A 15,011-nucleotide genomic window follows, 5' to 3' on the forward strand; every position below is an offset into this window, starting at 1 on the left:
TGGGAGTAAAAGTCTGAAGATACTTTTCGAACTTCACTTCTGGACAGGACCAGAATATATGACCATAGGACCTGACTGCGCCCTTGCATTTATCATACAGAGGAGAGATAGAAGGATACAGCTTGTTAAGTTTGGCTTTAGTATAGTGTAATCTATGCTTTACTTTAATATGTATGAGCTGTAGTCTTACATTTATAGAGCAAAAGTGAATACGACTCAGTCCCTCCTCCCAAGTAGAGGATGAAATGTCAATTCCTAATTCCCTCTCCTAAGACTCCTTAAGGTGTGCAGTAGAGACCGAAACGGCGAGCTTCTGTTTATAGTAGAAAGTTGACATGACAACTGTTTTATTTACAGTTATATCATGGGGGAGGAATCGCTCATTAGCTACATTTCCATCCACCATTTTTAATGTGCGTTTTGGATATGCGCATAAAAAATCAGTTGATGAAAATGCCAAGATGCGCATAAATATAAAAAATGCACTTAAAAAAACGTATGCACATAACTGAGTAGGATAAACTTTTTATTCGATGAGAAAAGATGCGCATAAACTACGATGGAAACACATGACGCCGTTCCTTTTCCCGGTTACCAGCTAACCGCTTACCTCAGTATAGACGGTTGTCGAGCGGCTCGACACGTACGTCACCAGACTTGAGATGCAGAGCAGAATTGACCACGACAACAAGGTTTGAGTTGAGTTGGTGAAGATTAGTTCTAGAAAAAAAAAAAAGTAACAGGGTGAGAATGTGGTAAAAACGTGGTAAAAATCAGGCTGCCGCGAGGGCTTTTCTTTTTCTGGATGGCTTTCGAAAACACTGTGATTGGGTTTAGGGAAGGGGGTAGGCTGGTCAATCAGTGCTTTTTAAAACACTATCGGTTGGGTTTAGGGTCAGTGAATTGACAACGGTCTCTGGTGGATATGCGTGAGAACAGCAGGCGCGAATGGCACTCACGAGAGAAATTTGTGAACTGAAAAACCATATACAGCGGCCTCTGGCGGATTCGTGAAAACAAAAACTGAAAAAACGTAGCTCCTGGGACATATTTTGCTCTCTCCAGAAATGTAAATAGGGGTGCATAAGCAGAATGAGCCGGGGTTGTTTTTATGTCTAGATAAATAAAGTCTCTGAGTTATCATTTTATTGACCATGCAATTATGTAATTTTCTCCATATAGTGGGATCTCAAGACAGCCTTCTGGAAATCGCCTTGCGTGCCAATATGCCAGCAGTGTCGCGTGAGCCAAAACCCAATCCCCTATTAAGCGCTCAAAGAAGTTTCCCTCTCTCAAACAGCCTGGTTCGGCTGGACGGCTTTCATTTCTTCACAGGAGCTTCAGAGCAGGAGAAGAAGCCGGAGCAGGACCGCGACTCAGGCAGGGGTCAGGATGAAGATCAGTCAGGTGGATCGTCTCCTCCAGAGAACCAGTTCCTCAGTGCTCTGGACACTCCTGGATTCAGAGAGTCGGGCATCGCCTCCGGGTATGAGTCCAACACAGATGAGAGCGATGATCGGGACAGCTGGGGCCAATAACTGTGAAAAACAGCCCAGCTCACACCAGCAGGGGTAGCAGTTCTGCACTTTAGGTTTACATCGTGGCTTCAGCTGTCAGAATAACCTTTTTAAGTCCAATATCTGCTATCTGCATTTATTAACCAATTGCATTTAAAGCTGCAGTATGTAACTTTTAGTGCACTCACTTATTTTGAAAATAGGCTCATTTTGCAACTCACCTAGAGTTTTATCCTTTTTTAATCCATTCAGCTGATCTGAGGGTTTGGCGGGAGCACTTTTAGCTTAGCATAGCATAAATTATTGAATTGAATTAAATCATTAGCATCATTAGCAAAATTCTTCAAAAATCATTTATTTAATATTCCTATTTAAAGCTTGAATCCTCTATATTTACATTGTGTACTAAGATTGACGGAAAATGAAAAGTTGCTACTTTGTAGGCCGATATGGCTCGGAACTATGATTTCATTCTGGCGTAATAATCAAGGAACATTGCTTATGTACCATAGCTGCAGCAGGCCAACGATATTAGGCAATGCCTGAAAATAGTCCCTAGCTAGGTAACTAGGTCACAGCGCTGCATAATATCAGTATGCCTGCTGCAGCCATGGTACAGCAGCAACATCTTTTAATTATTATGCAAGAATAAGATTTAAAAAATAGCCTCAAAAATAGCATCTTTTCATTTTCTGTTGCTCTTTTCACCTAAGTAACTACAAAAGAGTCAAAGGGCACCTATGGTGAAATATCTACTTTTCAAACTGTTTGGACAGACATGTAAGTATAGTGGTGTAGACCTTCATATTGGGGTGATATAAACACACCCAGTCCCTTTTCTTTAATTTAACAACATAAAAACGTCGGACCAATTTGAGCGGTTTTAAGATCGACCGCAACTCGACGTTGGAGTGTGGTCCCCCCGCCCACCAATATTGATTGACAGGCACGCATTACCACATCCTCACACAAGAGCCTTCATCCTCTTCCTGCTAATGAGCAACAAAGATTTTACTTTTAGCGGCCATTTGAGCTGAACACGCAGTGAACGCAACGTATCAAGATTCGGGCCATCAAAAACAGCTGATCCACCGAGTTATTCAGCACTCTCTCTGAAAACACTCAATTGATCTCGGCTGGTGGATCAACATTCACCACATGATCGCTCTCATCTGCACCATTGTTTGTAACTGTAGGTGGGTTTGCAAACCAGTGTACTTTTCATTGCGCCTTCCTTAAACTTTAGCCGTTTGAATTTCCCGCACTCACAGAAGCTCACTATCATCTCAACTAGGTGCGGCTGTAAAGTGTGAGCGCGTTGCCTCGCGTGCATGTCCCTCCATTGTATATAACTTGCCTTAGTTATAGCCTCAGTCAAAGTTAATCCAATCTGCATGGTTATTAGTCTCGATGTACAAGCTCGGAACTTTAAACTAGCAAACACTTGGCATAACTTTGTTTAGTTGCCGCAGTTTTGTTCCATGAAGAAACACGATATTGAGAAGCCTTTAATATGAATTAACCTTAACAAATAAAAGCGAGACTAATAGTGAAACCAGTTATTCATTACATCCCTTTATGGATGACGCATGCATCGTTATATAGTGGCTGTAAAACTATACAAAGACACAAATGGTTTTGTAAGTATCACTCTGACATATTCTGGCACATGATTGATTCCTCAACAGTAGTCTCTGCTTGGCCTGTGTCCAAGTTGTACATGTACGGTTGAATGCTGATCCTCTCACTCATGTTGCATCTCTCTGTCTGCCTGTTGCCATACACAAAGCAGGGGAGCTCTTGGCTCCGCCCCCTTGTTAAGTTGGGCGGGAAGTCGAAACTAATTTTCATGTGAAGCAACACGCCCCTAAAACAGCAAGCTGTGTACACGCCCCCAAATAAAACTTTTTAACACATTATAATAAACAAATCTGAACTGTGTTTTGAACTGAACCTAAACTGGCACACTCAGAAGAACCATAATATTAATATTAAATCTTAAAAAGGGGGTGAAATAGGTGCCCTTTAAATAGGAAAATTATCCTAACTCTTTTTAAAAATATTTTGACAGAGATGCTAATGGTCTAATCCAATTCAATGACTTATGCTAGGCTAAGCTAAGCTAAAAGTGCTACCACAAGACCTGGAGATTTGTTGAAAGGATTCAAAACTGGTAAAACTCTACAGTCTAATGCTGATTTATACTTATGCGCAGCCTCCTTGCTCTGTCGCATACCCCTTGCCGTGGCTAACACCGACGCTGACAAGTGTGTTGAGAGCTGTGAGCCCGATGGAGCGAGCGTTTAGAAGTGTCGAGTCCTGTGAAGAAGCTCCAGATGGAAATTTTTGTTTTGTATTTACCTCATAATTAGGCCTAGACTGAAACTGCATATGTTTATTGCTATTTTTTGCGAAGAATTTTGTTTAAAATCTGCGGATTTATTCTGAATGACTTTGGGAGTATCGCAACTAAAAACTTAGTATATGATTTATTCAACCCGGGCTCATTGTGGAAATGTAGCCCCGCGGACGTTTCTGCGGACCGCGATTTACGTCCCGGGAGGTACGTTTTCGAGCGTTTTTTTGTTTTCGCGGATCCGCGAGAGGCCGCTGTGCGTGCTTTTTCACGTCTCGGGCACCTCTCGGGAGCGCCCGGCGTTCGCGCCCGCGCTGTTCTCGTGCGAAAAGCCGCCGGGTCGGAAAAAAAAAAAAAGCAAAAGCCCTCGTCTTCGATTTCGACCACGTTTTCGGATCCCGCCGCGTTCTCGCCCTTATTTTTCGGATTCCGTTTTTCGTCTTACCTGATTTCCGGAACCTGCTGTTCCCCGGACTCGATCCCGGTCGTCGTCCACCGCGGCCGGCTCCTCCTCCGGGGCCTCCGCTCCGCCGACGCAACGCTGTGAGCTAAGCAGACAAACTGATTGCATCGGGAAAGCCCTCCACTCGGAGGCGAGCTGTCGGCCGACGAGCGCGAAGAGGAGGGGCGGAGTGGCGCCACACCGCCCCGCAGCGTTCGCTCGAAAAAAACCAAACACGGCCTTTACGTACCTCCGGCCACGTAAATCGCGGTCTCCAGAAATGTCCGCGGGGCTACGTTTCCAGAATGAGCTTGGGTTGGATTTATTTGTAACTTTTGTTTAATGTTTGAAATGCAAATCCGATTAGATTCACCTACTTGGTGAACAAAGCAATCTCCAATTTATCTACTAAAAACCAGAAAATATTACTTTACACACTGTATTGTAAATAAATCAAATGAACATTTTCATGTTAGTAAATAATGTTACTGAAATTAATAAAAAAAACTGAATAAATATAAATTTACACAAGTAAATCAATAGACTTAATGATGAGCTAAAGATTTGTGGATTTCTGTGTGTGCAGGTTCCATGTGGGCCCACTTATGATTATAGCCGGTTCCCGCCTATGAATGAGCGAGTTTGAGCCACTTATACATTAAGGTAGCGTTCTTCACCCGTCAAGAAACTCAACACAGAAGAACATATAAACTTACTGACAGCTTGTATTTTGGAAATGTTATTGCAGAGCAACAAAAAGAAGTATAAATACACGGCTGTGCACAAGGCATGCACTGAGGGTTACACTGATTTCTCGACGCAAAAGTATAAATCAGCCTTAACTCTAAGGAAGTTGTAAAATAAGTGTATTATTAATAAATGTGGAGTGTTTGCTTAATAAATTAAACTGCATGGCTCTTGCAGAAAAATATTGTAGAAAAACACTGTAGTCGAGTCACACAGATACTGGACTACTTCGCAACAGAAAACAATCTGACAGATTTAAAAGATTTAAAAACTTCTTTTGGCCTCATCGTAGTGGTTCAGGATTAGCTTTGGATTTGTGATATACTCGCTCATTATGGTGTTAATTTTGAACAAAGAAGTAATATACTACAGCTTTAACTTTGTGTCAGCATCATGATTGTGTGCTAAATATAAAAAAAACTGTTGATCAATGTTAAATTGAGTTAAAGGCATACCGTAGCTCATATTATGAAAAAAAAATCTGAAATTTCTATAATTTTTTTTTCATTTTACATGATGCATATTTCAGATGTTATTATAATGTTATACAGCAAAAGTAAGAGAGTAAAGGCATTAAATCATTTCTATAGTTTTGTATTCGCAGCATTTATACGTGTAATGGTCATCCTTTTCACTTTATTCATCAGATAATCCTAAAAAAAAGCATCACAGCTTCCACAAAAAGATGTTGGTCACACTTTATTTTGATGGTCCGTTTGTTAAATTTAAGTCACACTACATCTACACAGCAAATTTTAGATAGAAGATTTAACTACCTTAGAGTTCAAATTAACACTTCCTCAGAGTTCATATGCAAAACACTATAAAAGTGTTGAAATAACACTTTTGAAAGAGTTAACATTATCAACACTCAGAGAGTGTTAATTAGCAAACTCCTATAGTGTAAAATGATTTTCCGAACACTAGTCAGTGTTATGTTTTAACACTCTTAGGTCATGTTTTTTAACACTGCACCAGTGTTCATTTGAAATATTTTACATTTGTATTTACATTATCCCCTGCCGTTAATTCTATAATTACATGTTACCATTTCAATTCTCCACTCATGCATTAACTATGTGCTGCAATGAATACATTTTATTTTTTTCTTTAACAGGGTTTTACATGCCACTTAAAACACTTTACAATGACATTGTACAGTTGAAGTTAATATTATTACCCCCCTTTGTTTTTTTTTTTTTGTTTTTTTGCAGAACAAAGAATTTTACTGTATGTCTGATAATATTTTTCTTCTGGAGAAAGTCTTATTTGTTTTATTTCGGCTAGATTAAAAGCAGTTTTTAATTTTTTAAAAGCCACTTTAAGGTCAAAATAATTAGCCTCTTTAAGCGATATATTTTTCGATAGTCTACAGAACAAACCATCATTATATAATAACTTTCCTAATTACTCTAACCTGCCTAGTTAACCTAATTAACATAACTAAGCCTTTAAATGTAACTTTAAGCTGTATAGAAGTGTCTTAAAAATATCTTGTAAAATATTATGTACTGTCATCATGGCAAAGATAAAATAAATCAGTTATTAGAAATGAGTTATTAAAACTATTATGTTTAGAAATGTGCTGAAAAAAAATTATCTCCGTTAAACAGAAATTTGGGGGAAAAATAAAGAGCGGGGCTACTAATTCTGACTTCAACTGTACATACAATCTCCTGAAACAAAGCAGCTTTAGTTTTAATGTAACATAGCTAGTACAAAACAAAATAAAGATGAAAATTTATACTTTTTTGTGAGATATTTAAAACTAATGTATATAATGATTTTGATGTCAAATATCTATTTACAAACATTTGAAGTACTTTTACTCACCAGTTGCTTCCTCTCATTGCTCCTCGTAGCAGAAGAAAATAGCGTCTGGGAAAATCCTTCAGGGGTATTGCTGCACAAATTCCCGGTTGTAGTAGTCAACACTGTATTTGCGTTAGATACATGTAACTCTGTAGGACAAGGGGGCAAATCAGCTTCTAAAACTGAGAGGGTTATTTTATCTTTATCTAACTCTAGAATTTCAACACTTTACTCTGAATTACCTCAACACTCAAAATTTACTACTAATGAATTTGCTGTGTACATGCCAACTAATTCTCATTAGATCATAGGTAGACTGTTAAGGTTGGGGTTGGGGTTAGGGTTAGTGTAAGTTGACATGTACTTGGAAAGTTTCTTATAGTCAGTTAAATGTCTGTCGAAGGAGCAGTATCAATAGATATTAAGCAGACAGTCTACTTATACTCTAATGGACCATCAAAATAAAGTGTTACCAAGATGTTTTCAACAATTCACACTGATTATATAAAATAACACATTTTTGAGCACTAAATCTGCATATGAAAGTCATCTCAGAAGGATTATATATTATAATGGCTTAAAATTCAGTTGTGCCATCACAGGAATACATTACTCATTACAATACACTCAAATAAAAAATAAGTTGTTTAAATAATATTTCAGTGTTACTGTTGTTGTGTATTTTTGATCAAAATCTGCATTTTGTTTTCTTGAAATTGTCTTTGAAATGCATTTAAATGATTCCATGGATTTTGTTTTCATATTATTCTAAGTTTAGAAGGACACGAGGGAGATCAAAGATGTCAGAATTTTCACTTTAAAGCTGTTTCTACAATGGCGCTAATCAATTAAACTACTTTTTTTTTCAAGCAATGCATGGCCAGCCATACCTTTAAATACCAGTTATTACTTTGAATAGTTTTCTTTTATTGCACGTTTTAATGCCGTTCAAGCCCAGTATTACAGAGTGAGGTTGTTGTCTTATCATCACTTTGTCTGATAAGATGTGAAACGTGATGTGCAAAGCATGTTTAACCTTAACTATCCTTTTTATTTTTTTCAGCTAAGCAGCTTATACTGTTGAACACTAAGCATTCATCTCCAGTAAAAGTGTAATAACGTCACATTTTAAAAGTGGTATATCAGCATTCTTTTTTTAACATTAGCTTGGGAAGGGAGTAGCTGGTAATACTGTGTTTTGTGCTCAAGTCTTGTCTACATGCTGCTGTGTTGTAGCATTCATTTCCTTTTAATAAATAAACTCATTTATTCAGGTGTTGGTGATCTAGTTCTTGCTTGGAATGTGTGTGTGTGTGTGTGTGTGTGTGTGTGTGTGTGTGTGTGTGTGTGTGTGTGTCCAGAGTTGGGTAAAAAATTTTAATCCTTATCTTGCACTGGAAAACTTTACTTAAAAAAAGTGAGTAAATCCGTTGCCTTAAAAGCGACTTTACTTAAAAGTAAGTAAACCCATTGTAACTTGGAACTCTTAAGTTGATTAACATCATTTTTTAATTATGCAAATAGTCAATTTACATAAATATTTTAAGGCAAAGGCTTTACTTTTAAAGTAAATTTGACTAATCATTTTTACAGTATATCGCTAAATCTTCCTTTAAAAAAAGGCAAAAAATAACATAACACATTGGCTACTTTCACATTACTAGCACATTTAGACCCGTGTGTGTGTGTGTGTGTGGGTAATATCTGAATTATATAATATAATAATAACGTCCTCACGTTGTTTTTATTTAGAGGGCGGGGTTTGTTTTACCTGGTGTCTGGAACCATCCTTTGCCAGACTTAAACTTCGTTCTGCCAAGTGTGACTCCTGTAAAGCCGTCCATACTAAGGTAAACAAGCAAACACAAAATAGAAGCAGCTAGCTGTCGTTAGCATTTAAAAAAATGAAGCCATACCTGTGAGCTGTGTTGGTCTTTTCTATTGTTTTGGCAAACTTACATCTTCTAATTAACGTTACAAATGTTAAATGTTTTTTTACAACTTTTATTAATTTTATATGGTCACTATTAGTAATATTTAGGGGTTCAATTTTTGACCGGCAGTGCTGTTCGCAAATTGATGTGGTGCAGTGTGTAAGTTAAGCTGAAAGACACAAAAGATTAGTTCAAAAAAGAAAAAACATTTTGTTAACCTTTGTCTAAATGCTGCTTCTCCCTTTGTCAGACCAGGGTGCCTGGTTACTAGTGGTCCCCAACCTGATCAGAAATCATTAATTATTTCCGTTTTATTTACTGAGTCTGAACGAGCTTCTTTTTTAAAAAAAAAAAAAAATCTTTTATTTAAAAAAAATGACCGTATTGTTTTCAGGTATATTTCGATCACTTGAGTGCCAAAATTTCATCCACAAGCAGCAAAATGAGTAAGAATTACAGACGCCTTACAGAGGAAAAGGCAGTGAAGGGCATGATCTGCCAAGGAATAGACTCGCAACCCATTTGTCAACAAATCAGGTGAATCCAGCAAGTCTGTGCAAGAAGATCAACTGCTGGGCCCGAGTTTTTCAAAAAATGTAATCGGGTTCAAATTGGTCCAGATTTGGAAATTTTAGTCTTCCAGTTCCTGCTGCTGAAAAACATCCCCACAGCATGATGTTGCCATCACCATGCATCACTGTAGGGATGGTGTTAGCCTGGTGATGAGCGGTGCCTGGTTTTCTCTAAACGTAACGCCTGGCATTCACTCAAAGAGTTTAATTTTAGTCTCATCAGACCAGAGAATTTAGTTTCTTATGGTCTGAGAGTGCTTCAGATGCCTTTTGGCAAATTCCAGGCGGGGAGTGGCTTCAGTCTGGCCACTCTACCACACAGGCCTGATTGATGTATTGCTGCACAGATGGTTGTCCTTCTGTAAGATTCTCCTCTCTTCACAGAAGAACGCTGGAGCTCTAGAAAGAGTCCTGGTGGTTCCAAACATCTTGCACTTACTGGTAATGGAGGCCACCATGCTCATTGGAACTTTCAGAGCAGCAGAATTTTTTCTGTAACCTTCCCTAGCCTTGTGTCTCGATACAATCTTGTCTCGAAGGTCTACAGACAATTCCTTTGTCTTCATGCTTGGTTTGTGCTTTGACATGCACTGTCAACCCTGGGCCCTTATATTGACCTTATTCTAAAATGCGGAAGTGCGCCTGTTTTTGCGATTGTCTTAGAACTTCCGTTTCAGTCCGTTTCAAATGACAAGAAATAATAAACAGCAAAAAACGGTCAAACTACTTGCTCTACAAACAAATGTTTGCATGACTATACAGACCAAGTAGAATAATATAACAAGGAAATATCAGTTTGCAACATCAAACAGCGAAACGAGCAGTTTTTAATGTCTAAAAATGAATGGAAGTGAATGAGACCGGAAGTCTCGAGCCAAAAAGATTCAAATGGCTGCGCCCGCTCGTCTGCGGAGAATAAGGTCAATAGACAGATGTATGCTTTTTCAAATCATGTGCAATCAACTGAATTGACCAGAGGTGAACTCCAATGAAGCTGCTGAAGCATCTCAAGAATGATCAGTGGAAACAAAATGAACCTGAGCTCAATTTAGAGCTTCACGGTAAAGGCTGTCAATACTTACTGTTTGTACATGTGATTTTTTAGGGGTTTTATTTTCGAAACATTTGCAACTATTCAAAAACTCCTTTTTCACATCGTCATTATGGGGTATTGTGTATAGAATTTTAAGAAAATAAATGAGTTTAGTCTATTTTGGAATAAGGCTGTAACATAGAAAAATGTGGAAAAAGTGAAGCGCCATGAATACTTTCCGGATGCACTGTATCTCCCCTGAGCCTGGGTTGAAAAAATCCATTACATTTTAAAGAGCCCATATTATACATGAAATAGGGTCATATCTTGGTTGTAAGGGTCTCCAACAACAGTTTAATATGCATGCAAGGTCAAAAAACACTTTCGGGGTCTTATAATCTGCATTTATTTTTACCTAATTATCCCAGCGACTCCTGTATGAATCGTCCAGTGATTCATTTGTTCCCAAACCCCTCCTTAGCGCGAAGCTAATCTGCGCTGATTGGACCAATGACAGTCTGTTGCGATTGGTCGACTGCCTTCAGTCAGAGAGTGAAATGCCCAACAGCTAATCAGCAATATAAAAGTAATCACAGTTCATACACGCTCGATAGTGTAGGCGTGGATATTAGCTGCCAGTGGGTGAATATAAATACAGACTATGGACTTGAAAATACAGACAACTAACTATTTTATTGAGCAAAAACTCAAAAACAGTTGAGGGATCTCCTAGCTTCTCACTCTGCTCTTTTCACAGACACACACACGCATATTGCACACACACACACGCACTTAACCCTGCTCCGGACGACAACGCGCGCACACACACACACACACAAACACACACACCTCCGGACGACAGCGCGCGCACACACAGACACACACACTACTCGCCGTCCACGGAGCTCCGTTAACAAAGCAGCACGCGTCGCGTTTTTAACGTGACTTTGCACGCGATAAGAGAATATAGCCAGTTAACCTGATACAGTACACTCGGTTACAAGTAACAAATCACAACTAAATACATTTGCAAGCTAGAGTCAACGAGGCAACTTTAATCGCACGTACTTACACTTGAGAAATGGAGGAAGAAAAATCCATCCTGACGTCCATCAGTAAGTTACTCTTTATGACAACTCTGATGACAAACGCTGATGAAGTATTCTTTGTAGCATGTAGTTTCCAGTAGTTTCCAACTGCTTGGCTATAATGCTGAGGTTTCATCTTTGGGTAGAGACTCAATATATCCATCTGCAGTGTGACTTCAATCCACCGGCATGTTTGTGTTTGTTTGTGTGTGTGTGTGTGTGTGTGTGTCTCTGGGTTTCTGCGTCAGAGGGCGGGGCCTCAGGTTTGAAATCTCCCGGGTTTGCGCGTGCACGTGAATAACTTGGTTTCGTTTGTACGTCATGGCGAAACACCTAATGAATCGGTATCAAGGCGACTCGTTTGAAGCACTATGAGTCGACTCTTTTATAGATGAATCAACCGTTTTTTAAACACTGTATTCTTACAGATTTAAGCCTTAGCTGGATACTTCACTTCACTTAGAGCTGTGTTACACACTACATGGAGGGAATTTTCAAAAACCTATAATATGGGCTCTTTAAGCAATAAATGTTACATTATTTTTGAAAAACTCAAGTATATAAATTGGCCTTTAAAATTCATCTCCACTGCAGTTATACAATGAACTACAGTGCATAATTGTGGGGGAATCCTGCATCCTATAATTAAAACCGTCTGTTTCTCAGGATGAAATCTGGGAAATTTGGACTTTCCCCAGAATGGTGCTGACTCTTTCTTTTCTTGCTCTCTCTCTCTCTTGCTCTGTTTATTTCTGCTCCTGTTAGAGGGTCACTCGCCCCAGCCTCTCATTTTCCCTCATGATGGATCAGGAAAGCAAGGAGGGTTGTGTTTTGCTTAAAGGCTAATACCTAGTCAGTGATCTCGTGTTTGTGACTGGAGAGAACGGTGAGTGTGTTTTCTAGTTTCGTTTTATTCGTTAGATTAGATTAATAATTTATTACTGTAGGTAACTATTTTGGAATATGGACAGTGACTTTTTAAATGATTTTGAGTGAAATATATGCAGTTAAAGTCTAAATCATTAGCCCCCCTGTACATTTTTCCCTAATTTCTGTAATTTTTTTAAACATGTTTCTAAACATAATAGTTATTAACTAATTTCTATTAACTGATTTCTTTTATCTTTGTCATGATAACAGCACATAATATTTGATCAGATATTTTTCAAGACACTTCTATACAGCTTAAAGTGACATTTAAAGGCTTAACTAGGTTAATTAGGCGAGTTAGATTAATTAGGCAAGGCATTGTACAGTATACCAATGGTTTGTTGTGTAGGCAATCGAAACAAAATATTGCTTTAGGGGGCTAATAATATTGACATTAAAATGTTTTAAAAAAAATAAAAACTGCTTTTATTTAAACAAATACAAATGGTCACCCCTCCACATGACTGTACATACAGTACTGCTCTCCCACAGGCATCTGACTGGAGCTATACCTAATAAAAATAAACAGCAGTCAAATAGTGGACTCTGTATACAGGGGAACTTACTGACCTGAGTGCAAAAGCACCAACAAGAGGCGTTTTGTTCCTCACCTTGTGGATTTATGGATCTGAAACATGTATTATGAATGTGTTGTTTATTGTCAAGTAAGTTAATTTTAGCATTATGATATTACTATTACTATTATTAGTCACAATTATTCACCCTCCAGTGAAGTTTTATGTCTTTTTTTAAATATTTGACAAATGATGTTTAACAGAGCATAGAATTTTTCACAGTATTTCCTATAATTTTTTTTTTTTATCTCAAGAAAGACTTATTTGTTTTATTTTGGCTAGAATAAAGCATTTTTAAATTTTAATTTTCAGTGGGCAATATTATTAGCCTCCTTAAGCAACATATTTTTTAATATGCCTACAGAACAAACTATAATTTTCAACCCGGGCTCATTGTGAAAACGTAGCCCCGCGGACGTTTCTGCGGACCGCGCTTTACGTCCTGGGAGGTACGTATTCGAGCGTTTTTTGTTTTCGCGGATCCGTGAGAGGCCGCTGTGCGCGCTTTTTCGCGTCTCGGGCGCCTCTCGGGAGCACGCGCCGTTTGCGCCCGCGTTGTTCTTGCGCGAAAAGCCGCCGGATCGGCCGACTCGGCCGACTCGGCCGCCTTCTTCTTCCTCCTCCTCCTTCCCTAAACCCGAGCGACGGTTCGCAAAAGCCGTCTAGAAAAAACAAAAAAAGCAAAAGCCCTCGTCTTCGATTTCGATCGGGTTTTCGGATCCCGCCGCGTTCTCGCCCTTATTTTTCGGATTCTGTTTTTCGTCTTACCTGATTTCCGGAACCGCTGTTCCCCGGACTCGATCCCGGTCGTCGTCCCCGCGGCCGGCTCCTCCTGCTGTGAGCTAAGCGGACAAACTGGTTGCATCGGGAAAGCCCTCCACTCGGGAGGCGAGCCGTCGGCCGGCGAGCGCGAAGAGGGGGGGGCGGAGCGGCGCCACACCGCCCCGCAGCGTTCGATCAAAAAAAAAAACTAAACACGGCCTTACGTACCTCCGGCCACGTAAATGGCGGTCTCCAGAAATGTCCACGGGGCTACGTTTCCAGAATGAGCTTGGGTTGATAATTTTAAAATGACTTGCCTAATTACCCTATCTTGCATATTTAACCTAATTAAGCCTTTAAATGTCACTTTAAGCTGTATAGAAGTGTCTTGAAAAATATCTAGTCAAATATTATGTGCTGTCATCATGGCAAAAATAAAAGAAGTTAGTTATTAGAAATGAGTTATTAAAACTGTTATGACTTCAACTGTATGTGGATACACTTAACTAATCATTATACATTCTAATTATTCTTCTGCAATTATTAGTAAATATATAAAAAGTAATTTGTTACTTTAATGTTTTCACAGGAGTTGAAAGTCACACAACAAGATGTTCCAGATGAGTCAATACTTCGTTGTCTTTCTCCTGTTTGGAGCCGTGAATTCACAGGTAAACCCAGGTGAGAAAACTGCAGAATTATTAATAAAATTCCTATATCCAGATATCATATCCAATAATAAATAATATTTGTTAACGGCAATGTAACTTTAAACAAATCTGAAATAAAACGATGATGATATCCTCAAAACAGTTATTTATGCAACAGTGGTATGTAGAAAATGTCCATATTATAGACGGAACAGTAAAAATGGTCTTTTATTAAACATTTCTTTAAATGATGGATAAAGCACATCTAGCCGGTTGTTCTCCTCAGGCTGTGAAATTACCCAGATGCACATCATCCTGCTTATTACACAGCTACTTGCTCCAACACAATTAGTTGAGCATTTAACAATGTAATCTTTAATTAAATGTAAAGCTTGCAGAAGGATAAGGGATATGGCTGAATGGAGCATACACTAACCTATGTATATATTTATTCAGTCACAACAGGGCCCCAAACAGTCAAGAACAGCGGCATAACAGATAAGCATTAATACATGTACGAATATACTCACTTAACGGTTGAAATGGTTCATGGTACCCAGATAAACCTACGTTATTAGTATCAGCTGTTGTTA

The 15,011-nt window shown here is 38.8% G+C and overlaps 2 protein-coding genes across 7 annotated transcripts in view; both read left to right on the forward strand.

Annotated features, from left to right (window-relative positions):
• nos1apb (nitric oxide synthase 1 (neuronal) adaptor protein b) overlaps positions 1–8,150 on the forward strand; it is a 32,824-nt gene extending 24,674 nt beyond the window's left edge. For 2 of the 4 annotated variants that reach the window (XM_021466758.3, XM_073923093.1), the window contains exons 10-11: positions 1,183–1,486; positions 4,902–8,150. In XM_021466758.3, the coding sequence (XP_021322433.1) occupies positions 1,183–1,486; positions 4,902–4,947 (350 nt within the window). In that variant the 3' untranslated portion in view covers positions 4,948–8,150. Of the gene's footprint in view, positions 1–1,182; positions 4,812–4,901 lie in introns of those variants that run through there. The other 2 variants (XM_021466756.3, XM_002660712.7) reach the window with 1 other exon arrangement.
• Positions 8,151–8,530: 380 nt separating this feature from the next.
• The window catches only part of ddr2b (discoidin domain receptor tyrosine kinase 2b), a 37,383-nt gene continuing 30,902 nt past the window's right edge, over positions 8,531–15,011 (forward strand). Inside the window, exons 1-4 of one of the 3 annotated variants that reach the window (XM_073923031.1) lie at positions 8,531–8,724; positions 9,203–9,345; positions 12,267–12,387; positions 14,358–14,449. In XM_073923031.1, coding sequence (XP_073779132.1) covers positions 14,380–14,449 — 70 coding nt within the window. In that variant the 5' untranslated portion in view covers positions 8,531–8,724; positions 9,203–9,345; positions 12,267–12,387; positions 14,358–14,379. The remainder of the gene's footprint in view (positions 8,725–9,202; positions 9,346–12,266; positions 12,388–14,357; positions 14,450–15,011) is intronic. The other 2 variants (XM_017351330.4, XM_073923038.1) reach the window with 2 other exon arrangements.

This window comes from Danio rerio, chromosome 2, assembly GCF_049306965.1.
Source record: "Danio rerio strain Tuebingen ecotype United States chromosome 2, GRCz12tu, whole genome shotgun sequence".
NCBI classification, from domain to species: domain Eukaryota; kingdom Metazoa; phylum Chordata; class Actinopteri; order Cypriniformes; family Danionidae; genus Danio; species Danio rerio.